The 14018-nt window shown below is 47.4% G+C and overlaps 1 protein-coding gene across 5 annotated transcripts in view; it reads left to right on the forward strand.

Moving 5' to 3' along the window:
• The window catches only part of METTL24 (methyltransferase like 24), a 48822-nt gene extending 42201 nt beyond the window's left edge, over positions 1 to 6621 (forward strand). For 3 of the 5 annotated variants that reach the window (XM_074819338.1, XM_074819339.1, XM_074819342.1), the window contains one exon: positions 5068 to 6621. In XM_074819338.1, coding sequence (XP_074675439.1) covers positions 5068 to 5382 — 315 coding nt within the window. In that variant the 3' untranslated portion in view covers positions 5383 to 6621. Of the gene's footprint in view, positions 1 to 2747; positions 2857 to 5067 lie in introns of all 5 variants that reach the window. The other 2 variants (XM_074819341.1, XM_074819343.1) reach the window with 2 other exon arrangements.
• Positions 6622 to 14018: the final 7397 nt, after the last annotated feature.

Raw genomic sequence — 14018 nt, forward strand, 5'->3', positions numbered from 1 at the left:
TGATACCTCCTTCATGCACTGGGTGGGCTTTCCAGATGGGAACGTTTGTGTTGGGGCCATTACTGCTTCTGGCAGGCAGTTGCTATACTGACGGTTGGCCATCAGAGAAAGTTAAATAAGTTTTCTTAATGTGATTTTGAAACACTTTCTGCAGCTTAAATGGTAAACATAAAATGACTTAATATTGTGCCCCTTCTGTGTAATGCTTTCATGGAAGCACATCACTGAAACCAGGAGGAAAAAAAAAATTTCTCTGTCACTTGTAAGGCTGTGGAGGATCAGCGGTGAGAGCAGGGGAACGAAGTTCATCTGCACTCACTGCTGGCTTTCTGTTTCAGTGATGTGTATATTGTATGAGTGACTTCAACTGGACAGTTGCCCTTTACTGTAAAAAAAGACCAAAGACCATGTAATCACCCAACTGCACAAACAGGCTTTGTGGCTTTGATGCCTTTAGCAGATAATTGAAGTTGTGCCCGATCTGTCACGTTGGGGGCGAATAATCTCAAATAACACATTTGTCGCAGAGTCGTTTTGAAGTTGGCTGTAGGGACCATCACAGAGGGGGGTGTAAGTGTGAGCAGGAAGGGAGGTAATTTGAAGAAGTGCTGCTGTTTGGAGCTCTACACCACTGACCTGGACTTTTTTCCTGATTTCAGTATCTAGTTGCTCAGACCATGCCCCCAGCAGTCCCAGTCTCCCTGCTGGATGGCTCAGAAAGAGCTGGGATGGTTCCACCTCCCACCCATCACAGGGAACATGGGGAGAGGCAGTCTCACGCTGCTGGGAGTGTGATTTGCTATTAGGCTATGTGGTATCCTGTCTGCCATCAATTACAGCCTCGGCTCGGAATAAAAGGGAATGAAAGGGATTTAACGTCCAAGCCATCGCCTGCTGGTGAGGAGGAGCTGTGGATGCATTTTGAAAGGAAAGTGAGGGAAGTATCATGCTGAAAGGTTGCAGATGGGAAAAGAGTGAAGCTATGTTTAAAAAAGCCACGCTCAAGAACCCGGTTTTTACCTGCAAAATCATGTGCTATCAAAATATGAATTAAACAGCTTTTTCTAGAGTTTTGTCTGTTGAAAAATAGAGAATTGTACTTAGGTAGAGAGGGGAAAAAACTGATGCATGAGCAAGCAGAGTTCATCTTGCTGTATGTCAGACTGGTAACCCGGCATCAGCGAGCTGAAGCAAAGGATTATTTCTCACAGCCCCAAATCCCGAGTGCAGGGCTGTGGTTCAGGAGGACAGGGTGGTTCTGAGCTCTGCTCCTCTGCTTGAAAGCCATAACCAGCTCTCCTCTCCCTGCTCCCAGTTTACGCCGCGGAGCTGCTCCCACAGAAAGGGAGGGATCCACCTTCTCTGACCTGTACCACGTCTGCTGTTTTTGCCTTTCCTGGCTGCTGCTTCTACATGCTGAGTTCGTGCTGGAAGTAATACAGCTAAATTGCTTCCTCCAGCTACTCACTCTCAATTGACTTTTCTCCGCAGGGAGCTTTAAATGGTGCCCACGGGGCAGCGCAGAGCCTGAAATCCCCGTTAACCCTGGTATTTCAAAAACGATCAAGGCAAACAGAGCGCTGATCTCTGCTTTAGGAAACGATGCACGGTTGTAACAAGTCATTACCCTAAAAAGAAGAAATGAGCCTTCATAAAGTATGTGTTAACCTTCACTAACTAAAACACATTCTTTTTCAGCTGTTTTATATGCTTGGTTGTGCATGAGGAAAGGCTTTTTTTTTTTTTCCCCAAGTGTAACTGGTACAATGCTGCAGTGCTTTTTCAAGGGAGCTAAACTGAGAAAACATTGAAAAATCCACATTTTTTACTTTTCTGTGATAACCTAGTTAGTTTGTGGAAGATAAGAGGATTTGTGGAAGTTGAGAGGAACCAGCCTTAGTCTGCCAGTGCTTGAAACCGGCGCGCAATCGACTGCCATCCTTTACCTTCAGGCACTGTAGATCTTTGCCCTCCAGGACTTACTCCCAGCAGCAGACTCCAACTGTGCTCCCAGGTGAATTAGAGCTATGAATTTATAGATTTGTCCACTAATCCTTTCACTGGCACTTTGAATCGAGGCATCTGGAAGGTGGTAGTGCATTTCTTATCAGTGGTGCGCTGCTTATCACTGATGGTAAATATCTCCTCAGCCGTCTAATCATCATAAAACTTGTGTTTGGTGTTAGCAGGACGCTTGTTATTCGCTTAGATATTCTGACACAAAGCTGTTCCACCATTTATTTTACCCTATCCATGTCATAAAATGGAGAATCTGGGCTTTGCCTGGAAGGCAGACACAAAAATTGGTGAGTAGAGACAGGCACCTTCCTCCTTCCAGGTCTCTGAGCACTGTGGGACACTAAAGGCAACAAAGAGCCTCTAGTTTGTGTATGCAGCACATCCCCACTAGCCTTTTGTTTATTTCCTGGTCATTTCAGTATGTGCTTAAGCAGTTATTGTGGTAACTCCTTATCCTGCCGAAACATTGATTAGCAGCCACTTTTCGGATCAATTTTGCAAATACAGCACAGAGCTGCAGAGTGCCTGCTGAGCAGCCTCGGCAGCAGTTAAAACAAACAAACCTGGATAATGACTGAAAACATTACCATGGGAAAAAGATGTCCTACGGTTGCCATAAAGCACAGATCATGGGAAAACAAAAGCAAACACATAGAAACATTTCTTCCCCCTACTACCCCCCCCCCCCCCCCCCCCAATATTTTTGAATAATTTGTCTCCTTTCAAAGTTACAGAAGTCTCCCAAAGATAAAAATCTGTGGTTTCTGAAGTGCAGCCGCAAGGTCCTATGGCAATTGCACCCATGTGGAATCAACCACCTACTAAATTGCATTACAGGTAGAGCTGTGAGTTGGTATCTGAAAAATGAGTAATCTATTTAAATGTATGAAGGAAAACAAGTGAGCTCAACCATGAAGTAGTTCTCAGCTGAAATGTCACGAGCAGCATCATTTACATTCAGCCTCCCCTTGAACCCAAAGGAGCGCCATGTTAAACTGTTTCCCTAACCCACGGATGGACAGACTGACAGGCTCTTCGTTGCAGAGTCAAGCTGGGAAATACCAGAGCTAAGGTTGTCTGTGCAACCTTTCTCTCCGCTCCCTGTGTGGACATGCCACAATACAGGCTTTAATTCCATAATCCCTCGGTCATTTTCCACTGGCCCCCTGCCTCCCTCAGTGTGGAGGAGGCACAATGCAGCCTTAATGAGCAGACAAGCAGTGGCTTGGCTTGTCATTATTCGGTCTGTGACTGTGGACCTCATTCAAGTCCCGCTCTCCAAGTCCTGCTCTGAAAACACAGTGCTTTGTTTTCAGTTGTTATACAGCTGTCCCACAAAAGACTCATGGCCCTTCATGGGCACAACCCTTGCACCCTACAGAGGGTGTTCAGTGGTTAATACCCTCATTTTACAGATGGTGGCGACCAGAAACAGCAAGCATTTTAACACCTACTGCTTCTTGCCATCCCATGACCATCCATAGTGCTGGAGCACAGCCCCTGAGGAGGGCTGATGTGGTTGTGAGTGCTCTGCAGCTCAGCAGATCAAAGCCTGGTGCCTCCAGTCAGCCATCCAGAGAAGAAAGGAAGGTAGATGTGGCCACCCCTTGCCATGGCCCCATGGTTTCTGGCTATGGCCTCTGCGAAGCAGAGCTTTGGTTGTACAGGAGAGGTGCTCACAGCACAACCGCTGCCCTGTGCCCCTGGGCAGAGGGGTCTGAAAGCCAGGGCCCCAGCCCGCATGGATGGGGCATGGCCTGACACCAGCGAGGTGTCCTGGGATGACACAGCTTAGGAAAGCGGTCGCCTTGGCAAGGCTTTTACATCACCTGCCCAAATTTCTCTCCTGTACCTTCACAGGTGCCTTTTCCAATGCTGCTATGACCGTTAGGGTAGGCTGCCAGAGAGAATCTGGGATTTTTTTGTTGGGTTTTTTTACTGTTCTTGACTCTTAATGAAGTATTTTTCACTTCAAACTCACCTTGAGCGTGAACAGATGGGCAGAAGCAGCTGCTCAGGTGGAATCGGCACAGGCAAACCCCGCTCTCACAGCAAGGAGTGTCCCCTATTTGACTCTGGGAAATGCAGGCCCTTGAGCTCTGCAGCTTGTGACCACTACTGCAGTCATCATTTTCTACCAAGTGTGAAATTGTGATGAAATGGTCTTTTTTTATTAAAGTATACAGCTCCCTTCCCCCAGCTAATCTCCAAGCAAAGTCAGCTCACATTTGTATTGGGCTGTGAGAAGTTGCATTGCTGAATATCTTACTACAAAATGAAGTAATGGTCTAAATCTAGAACAGGGCACTTTTCTATTAGATGTATTTTTTCCTTCAAACAGATTCACAGCTTCTTTCCTGCTATCCCTTTTTCTTTGGAGCTGCCCTTAAAACCCTGCAGACTCTTTGCATAATTCTCTTTTGATTTGGTCGTCCTCACTCAGCATCTGTAGCGATGCCTGCAAAAGCTTCAGACAGCAGCTTCACTGTGGGCAGCTGGTGACCTGAGCTGCTCATAGTTATTCATTTCACTTTGGCCTTCTCTTGTACTTGTGTGGTGCATGTAGTATCTAGCACACGAGGACCCTGTTCTACTGTGGTGCAAGTAATCACTGTTAGTGTGTTCTGCTCTGTCACAGGATTTTGATGGAGAAATAAGGAACAGTTATGCCTTAGTGTCTTTGTTTAGTTAGGTGGGTTTCTTTTTCCCATAGCTTTGATGTCACCACAAGATTTGTGAAGGAACAGTAACAGGCTTTGGTTCTAGGATGAGCTGCATTGGACACCCTGGGGTATAAAGCTTTTCAGACCAGGAGTCAAAGGCAGGAGGAGAAGGGCTGTGAATAGGCGAGTGTGAAACTTCATGTACTGTCCATGTTAGCCCTAGGATGCTCTGAGATTTTTTAATATTTTTTTTTTTTTAATACAAAAGGAATTGTACATAAAAGCAGTTATGTATATTATCAAATGGACAAGCCTGGCCTCAGATGTTACTGACAGTAATTGCAAAGCCTCTCATTTTCACATAGTAATGGTGTTTTTGTTGCAGATTGATGTCCTCAAGGCAGATGTGGAGAGTGCTGAGTGGAAAATTTTGGAGAACCTCATCCTGGAAGATGTTGTTGAGCAGATAGGACAGCTGGTCTTTGAGGTGCACATCCACTGGCCTGGGTTTGAAGTCAGCGGCAATGACAGCACTGTGGTGCGGTACTGGTACAGTCTGCTCCGAGAACTGGAGCTGAAGGACTTTAGGCTTTTCTATACCTACAAAGACTTATCAAAACCACAGATGTTTCTGAAAAAGGAAGCCTTCAATGCCAGTAGCTGTTACACACTGAGCTGGGTAAATACAAGATGGAAATAGCAGAAAGGAATTTATGATGTGTGACTGTGAGCCATCTGGCCCCGTAGCATTATTGAAGAGGACTTTGGCGTCACTGGCTAAAGTTGCTAAATATGCACACAGTGACTGCTAACAAAATGGACTGGCTTTTATTTTTATATGTTGTCAAAAGAACTGGCACTAGAACAAGATACACGGTGCAGATTTGTACAGCAATACATTTGCCAGCAGGTACACTGTCTCAGAGGACAGAGGTTTCTGTAAATGTTTGTCGGGGGGGGGGGGGCTAACAGCATGATTTACCCAGGCTGACCTGTGCCTGAGTGTGCTGGCACAGAGGGCATCCCTCTGGGGCTGCTCTGGGAAGCTATGCTCCCTGAGCTGTGCCAGCCCCCGGGCAGGAGAGTGCTCGTGAGGAGGTGCCTTTCCCGGGAAGGGTCAAGTGTTACTTCTCTGATCATCTTTGATTTACACCTTCTTTACTGTGGCCTTGTTTCCTATGGAACAAATTTTAGGCAAGAACAGTTATGTTCTTGAACCCACTGGCAAATTTCAGCTGAATTTGGCAGAGGCAGAAATCACCGCCAGACTAAAATTCCTACCTATTTTGTTGAGCAGCTTCTGAGTGCTCTGACTTTAGCTCTTTAAGGCAGTCTGGCTATGGGAAGCAAATTCAGCACTTCTGACACAGGAGATGGTGGGACAGAGAGACTCAGCTGCTGGAAAAGCTGCCACCAGCGCTCCCCCTCCTCACCTTCCGGAGGCTTCAGCCAGAAAAGACGGCTTCCCTAGTTCATCTGCTCAGAGAACGGCTTGTTTTAAATTACTCTTGCAATGGCTGTAGCAAATGGTTGTTCACCTAGCGAGATACTTATTTAAAAGAGCTGAAAGTAAAACCTGGTCTTTTTAATCTGTTTGTTTTGGGGTCTAGTTGAACCTTTTGCTGTGTGCCTTCTCCAGCGCTGCACCTGGACGCCTGCTGCCTCCTCAGCACGTCCCCAGCCTGGCTGCCTCTCGCCAACACGAGGAGGCCGGGCCCTGGACACACACCGATGCTGGCAGAGGTGGTGGGGCAGGCAGGTGCCGGGGGCCGTGGCCATGCTGGGGCCCATGCTGGATGACTTCCAGGAGCCAGCCTTGGCCGTGCCCTGGGGAGCTAAGGAATGGGGGGAGCTAAAAAATATATAGCGGGTTGGGTTTTTTCTTATTTTTAAAAGAATTTTGACATTAAACTTTGCATTAAAATACAAGGTGACACCACTTCGATGTCTTTGATATATGGCCTTTGTAACTGCCTTTCGTTTTGGACTTCTGCAGGGCTCAGTGTTCCTCCCCTTGGCATGCCTCAGCCCAGTGTTGTGTTTTTAACAAGTGTCTTTCTCTGTCCTCATGTTGTTCCTTCTCTTGTAATCCTGGCATTTTCTTTCATACCCTCCTTTCCTTTTTCACCCTCTCTGCTGCCTTGGCTCCGTCATCCCCTCCTTCCCAGAGCAGGCCCTGCACCGGACGCAGTATGCACACAGGATCTCAGCTAACAGCCAGAGGTGGGGAAAATTAAGTGTAGGAGCTCTTCCTTCCAGGCAGGTGAGTCAGCTTTCTTCCAGAGCCATTGCTTTGCCTCACCAGTGGCTCAAACCATTCCTTTCACCTTTCCCAGGCTTTGCCCCAAGCCAGGCATCTGCTTTCCTCCTCTCCCACCTCTCTGAGGGCTCCCACTGCCCCAGGGTGGGCAGAGACCGCTCTCCCCAGCAGAAACTGCTTCAGCCCTTCAGTTCAGCTCCCTTTCTCTGAGAAGAGGCCAACAGGCAGGTGACCCTGCTAGGATGACAGTCTTTCTCCCACTGCCCTTGCTCTGAGACTGCGGGGAGCAGCCTGCCCTGGCCCCAGCACCTCCCTCTCACCTGGTCCTGCAGAGCCCGTTGTGGGGCTTGAAACCGCTGCAGCGAATCTGACTTGGAGCATCTGTGCTTGCCACAGAGACCACAGATCTTGGGCTGCTTTGGAAGATGCAGAAAAAACCCCTCCCTACTTCAATGGGGAAGGACTACGGTGGTGAGGGGCTAGTGGAAATGGAGGAGATTTTAGTCTCTTCAGTTGAAAGCCAGCTTGGTGCCCTTGTGTGCTCAGGTTTGTATCAGTCTTCCTAATCACATTTGAAATTTTAACTTGTGGCTAAATGTCAAACCCTTTCTTTTATAACAAATGCGTGCTGGTTTTCAGTCTACTACCTTTCAGTCATGCTGACAGTCAGTGCCTTGTATGGAGTCTCTGATTTACTGGCTCCCCATTTTTATTTTCCTTTTAAAAAAAAATCCATCTAATTCTTCAATTACACTAGGATTTGCTTAAGTGGAGTTTAATTCTAAGGGGACTTAACATTGTCTTCTGCACACCAAATGTCTCATTTAGGGAAGAAGAATGGTGCAGCTGGATTAGGACTACTGACCAGGTGATGATCCCAGCTACGCCTGTGCTAGTAAATTAAGCAGTGGCAGGCAGCATGTGCACAGGGATGGCTATCTATCTATCTGGTTAATTAATGAGATCCCTGGCATGATTTTGTCTCAGGCCATCTAGGACTCTCCCAGATGATTCCATGGCATAGCCATGGAGTTAGCCTAAGCCAAGGACAGCTTGGATGCAGCCACCTTGTTTGGGAAGCTGAAAGAGTTTAGTAAATGGACACAGCCAGGCCATCTTTGCTTCCTGGTACCGTTTTGTTTTCTGGTATAATTTAACAAAAGCAAGTGCCAGATTCTCCATCTGGGATGGGGTAATCCCGGTTATGTGTACAAATTGAGGGAGGAGAGGCAGGAGAGCAGTCCCATGGAAAGAGATCTGAGGGTTTGGGTTGATGGCAATTTGAATATGAGTCAGCAGTGCCCTGGCAGCCAGAAGGGCCAACTGTGTCCTGGGGTGCATTAAACAGCACAGCTAGCCAGTCAAGGGAGCTGATTGTCCCACTCTGCGCTGCACTGGTGCAGCACTACCTCGAGTACTGTGTGCAGTTTTGGGAGTCTCAGTATAAGAAGGACATCAAACTATTCAAGTGTGTCCAGAGGAGCAGCTGAGGTCATTTGGCTTGTTCAGCCTGGAGAAGAGAAGGCTGACGGGTGACCTCATCGCAGTCTACAGCTTCCTCAAGGGGGGCAGCAGAGGGGAAGATGCTGATCTCCTCTCTCTAATGAGCAGTGACAGAACATGAGGAAGGGGAATGAAACTACATCAAGAGAAGTTCAACTGGACATTAGGAGGGTGGTCAGTCACTGGAACAGGCTCCTCAGGGAATTGGTCATGGCACCAAGCCTGTCAGAGTTCAAGGAGCACTGGGATGATGCTCTTAGTCCTGTGGTTTAGTGTTAGGTAGTCCTGTGAGGAGCAGGGAGTTGGACTCGATGATTCTTATTGGGTGCCTTCCAACTTGAGATATTCTGTGATTTTATGATTCTATAAATGTAGCTTCTGTTTCTGCTCCTGCACATCCCACCTGGCCCAGGGAGCAAGGGGCTTTGCAGTCACCCAGAGCAGGATGCTATGGGGGCCCACCATGTCCTCAGCTCTGCAGTGCTCAAAATCAAAATGACCTGTTGCAGATGTGTTTGATTCCCTGTGCCCAAGATGTTGGGCAAAGCACTTTCCTCAGGGCCAAGCTACACATTGCCATATATGAGCCAGGTAATACAGAACCCAAGAGATCACAACCTCTGAAAACGAGTAGGAAATTACTTCTCTGTGACAGCCATGCTTGCTGCAACCCTTGTACATTAAATACTGAGGTTGTTCAACAATGCAGGGTCGTGAGAAGATTCATTAAAATGTGAAAGGGTACCAGGATTTCCTAAATGAGTATTTGACTTGTTGGAATGATCACACTTGCTCCACCGCAGAGTGGCTTAACTCCCAATTTTCAAATAATGGGGTGGTAAAAGCCTAGCTGTGAGTCCTAATTTATTAATAAAGCATAAAAATATGGGCTCTAGCACTACTGAGGTTTTTCCTCCTGAATTGTCTTAGAGTAAGTAGCCTAGTAGCTTATTATTTATTTAAGAAACCGATAGAGGTTAAAAAACAAATTACATGATCTCTCTCAGATGTTAGAATTCCAAAGGTATGCACATCTTCCATCATTATTGCCCTGAAGTAAAAATAGTGATGTATATGTAAATTATAGAAATGGAGTAGAGGTCCACCCTGGTTCTTCTTTGGTTAATCTCTTGCTCAGGATTGCCAGGTAGTGTCAGTAACAATTCAGGCTGTGGCAAATACATCTTCTGCAAGAAAAGATTCCGATAACTATGGTAATTTTTAAGGAAACCTTATCTCAGATACAGGATAGATAAAAGCCATTTATCATTCTGGAGGCAGTTATGTGATATTGTGGGAGAAAATGAACAGCTCTTATTTTATGCACTATCTGTGCCTTTCTACTTCACATCTCTTAAAGCAGAGTTACAGCCTTCCTTTCTGAGGCCTTGCTTCTGTGCCCTTACCCCATCTCTTTTACTGATCTCTTTTACCTAAACGAGAGACTCTTAAATAAATTCTGTTCCCATCCCCTAACGACTGAGCTGCCGGGTATGTGCACAGGGGCACAAGCCAGCTCTGGCTTGACTCTGCCCCAGCGGATGGGCTGGCGCTGAAGGACACTACGTGGGGTAAGTCCGTGTGCACCCACTGCCATACCCGGGCACGATGGGCCTCTACCTGCTGCAGGGTCCCAGCCGTACACCCTGCTCAGGCGGTATCTCCAGCCCGTTAGGGACTGCTGAGGGAGAAAGGTAGGGATCTGGGACTGCTGGCATCCATGGGCTCATGCTGCTTCAGCCAGAGCTGAAGATCCACCAGCCAACCCCCCACCTAGATTTACTGCTACATGCTGGCTCTCAACCATACCAGCTACCTCAGGGACATCCACATGTGTTTGGCACCCGTGTTTGAGCCTGCCTTACTGCTGTAGGATGGCTCCTTGCAGGGAGCATTGCACTGCTCAGGAGCAGCTCTGGAGGAGAGCGGACTGTTGGGAGAGACTGTGAAACAGGTGAGGAACTTGTAGAGATGATCTCCCTGCAGGGAGCCCTGCAGTAACTGCATGCCAGCGTTGTACTCCACATCTCTTCCCAGATCAGACCTGCACAGAAACTGCGGTAGCTGCCCCCTTCTTTGAGGGCTAAGTACAGAGTGCACCATCAAAACCAGTGTGGGCAGGGCATTCTCCCATTATAGCTGCAGCCTGGAGACTGGTAACTGTGTGGCCATGCCCAGGCAGGAAGAAAGGGCCACTGGTCTGTCCTGGCTTGGCTAAAATATGCCTGAGTGCCTGGTCTGGGCAGCATCCAGCATCTCTTGCAGAGAATGGAGTAAAGCCTATTTTTCCCTCTGGCTGGTCTGAGAGACAGAGGTGACTCTTCAGAGACCCGCTGTGGGGCCCTGCCCTTGGCAGCAGTGAAAGGAGAACGTCAGACTCAGTCTTCAAACTCTTCCTGCCAGGAGCAGCACCGGAAGGTGCCTGGACCAAATCGGGGCAGGGCAGGAGCACAGGCCCCAAATCATCCCAAGTCATCAGATAGCAACTAGCAAATGTGTGTCTCCGGACTGACCTTCCAGTGACACACTCAGCAATGTGTTTGCACAGGAGTTCATTGCAAAAGAGTGGTGTGTCCCCTTTCCTGAGCTGTATATCCATACTATGCCATCTACCAGGTGCTCCTGGCACTTTCAGCTGCCCCAGATCTGCTCAGCATCACTGTTACGGGTATTGCCCAGCTCCACTTTGCCCCCAGACTTCTGGCCCTCAGTCCCCAGGTGCATTGAGCATCTCCCCATACGCCCTGCCGATGTCTGCATCAGCTCTCCAGAGCAGCCAGCCCATCACCTCCAGCCAGGCACCAGGTGAGACCCAGCCCAGGAGCCTCCTTACTGCCCACACCTCAGGTCATTCATGGTGGCTACAGCCAGTGCCAGCCCCAGCTAACAAGGACATAATGATCAGGTCTCATTCCTGAAGTGGAGTCATTATTGCATTAGTTGGATATCTCCACCAGGAGATGTTTCAGCTCGGTCTAAAATGGATCTTTGCAGAGATGAGCTGTGTGTAGTGGCAGTTTTATTTGCAAAGATCCTTCTGTGGGAATGAGGGCATTTCCCTTTCAGAGAGGCCCACAGTGATTTATAAATCACACACATTTGTGAATCAGAATTTACAGGTGCTGCCCATGACCTGGTAAAGATGAAGAGCAGCAACAGATGTGAATCCCCCAAACTCACAGTCAATACTGCAACATGGGCTTTCCATAGAGAGCCAACAGCAGCACAGAGGAGGATGTGTTAGGACACTAACACACTTCTCCAGGGAAACTGGTCCCTTTCCAAATGCCACACTGGCTTCCTTGGTTCCAAAATTTGACCAAAGGAAGGCCTGACCTCCTGCCGCACTCCAAAACCTGATGTTTATCGCATACACTTCTGGCCCCAGGCTTTGATTCCATTGGTGACTTATGAAGAATTGTTCTTCATGAGCACCTCTCAACTGTGAAAGATCAAAGAAAGCATAAAGGAAACATATGTCTGGCCTTTCTTGGCAGATGTCAAGAAGACATAGCACTTGGTAACACACCTGAAGAAATAGCACTCATTCTCTCTGGTGAATTATTCAACAGCTGAGGCCATCTGGTTCATTCAAAAACTTTGATTTCATGAGCTTCATTAGTGGCTGCCTTGCCCTTGAAAGGATCCTCAGGGTTATTCAGTAGGAAATCACTCTTGATTTCTTCCTGCTTGTTAACACAATGTGACATTTAATTGCAGTCAGTAGAGACCTGGTTTAGTGCTGGTTGAAGTTCAGAGCTGACCTACATGCAGAGACATATTTATATTTGCCTCCCTCCACTGGCTTTCAGGGGCAGCATCTGCAGATCAAGCTCAGCACTTGAAGGGAACCGCCTTTGATAATGAGTGGTTCTTTTCCCTTAAACAGAAGTCCCTGTTCACAGCGTAGTTTGACCTGCCTGTTGTAAAGTTTCAGCTGGTTCAGAAAGGACCTTTGCGGAGACAGCTTGTGCTACGTCCGTTATCCCGATGGGCTGGACCTTATACAAGGGGAGAACAGGACCCTGCTTTGTGCTGCCTAGAAATGCCGCCGCAAATGTGAATACCAATGCAATGTCCCTGCTCTTTTTGGTGGATTACCACCATACGTGTTTGTTTTTCAGCAGTTTCCTGAAAGAAAGTGCAGTGGTGTACACAGTGCAAAACTTCTGCAAGTAATTAGAATGCTCCTGTGCCTCAGCTGGTATTTCCCCCACCGTATTTGAAATTCCACTTCTGAATCAAACCCAAACAATGTGAATCCCACTGTTGCATCCATCTTCAGATGTTGAGAGTGGAGCCACCACCCTGGGTGCCACCACCCTCACAGGGAGGTGGGGACGGCCGCTTGACTGGTGTCAGACCTCTAACGCAGCAGCAGCAGAAGCAGCAGCAGCTGCCATGCCCCAGGAGTACCTGTGTCTCTCCACCAACACCAGCCAGGAGCTGCCGCAACACAAGGGCTGGGACTTCACCAGACAACTCCACGCTGATCTCTCAGACTGACCTACCAGGCAGGAGAGGCCTTGAAATGGCCTCTAACTTCTTTTTTTCTTTATGAAGAGAAGGAAAATTGCTCCAAGAAATAGGAGAATTCAGCATCTGAAGAAATATTCCATAATGTTATTCCACTCTTTTAATATTGGAGGAATAATAACAAAAAGCAAACAAAACCAACTTGCCCCCCTGGCCCAAGGTACTCCAGAGGGTCGGCACCCAGGCAGAGAAAGAGAGGAGCCTGCTGCAGAGAAGCTGTTCTGTCAAAACAACATGGTTTTGAAAACCCTTGGGAATGGGCCTTACTTTTTTCCTGTAGATACCTGGCCTGACAAATGACTTCATTTGGAGTCCAACTTCCCTCTTTGTCTCCTGGGCAAGAAATATTGGAAGGGATTATGTTTTACAGAGTATATACTGAGGAGATGAAGGAGCAAGATTGTATAAGGCTGTGGAAGCAAAATATAAAAAACTAGCCTGGTCAAGCAAAGTCACAGCTTTGTGGGGAGATTAGCCTGGTGCAATGTAAGGTAGGAAGTTAAGATGTTACAGCTCTTCTAGGACAAGGCATTTTTGTATTTTTTTTTTTTTTTAAATGTTGCTTTGCAAGAGTTTAAACTCCACCAAAAAACCCCATTTATTCCACAATTGAAGAGTTTAACTGGGGGGTTAGAGCAGAACACCAACTGGGGCAATTATGCTGGGAGAACTGGAAAGATTTGCAGCCCCCAGAACCTCGTCCGGGTAGCTGTCAGTGGTCTTGAGGCTCATAAAGTTCCTATCACTGAAATGGCTCCCTAGAGGATTTGTGTTGTTCCCTTCCTTTCCCAAATCAGAGGAGAAGCAGGCTTAGTCTTGCCATCTTTCAGACTAACCAGAAAAACCCAAGGCCTAATGAGAACGTCTTATTCTGAATGAGAAGCCTAATGCATCTGCAATAATGTTTCACTTCAGCAGTCTCCCAGTGGCATGAGGCTCAGCAGGTTAAAAGGAGAGTCAGAAAGGCTCAGTGCTTTAGCATTTAACACATTCTAAATGTTCTATCATACAACAAGATAACAGCTCTGCGGTCAAAC

The sequence above is a fragment of the Strix aluco genome, chromosome 3 (assembly GCF_031877795.1).
Source record: "Strix aluco isolate bStrAlu1 chromosome 3, bStrAlu1.hap1, whole genome shotgun sequence".
Taxonomy (NCBI): domain Eukaryota; kingdom Metazoa; phylum Chordata; class Aves; order Strigiformes; family Strigidae; genus Strix; species Strix aluco.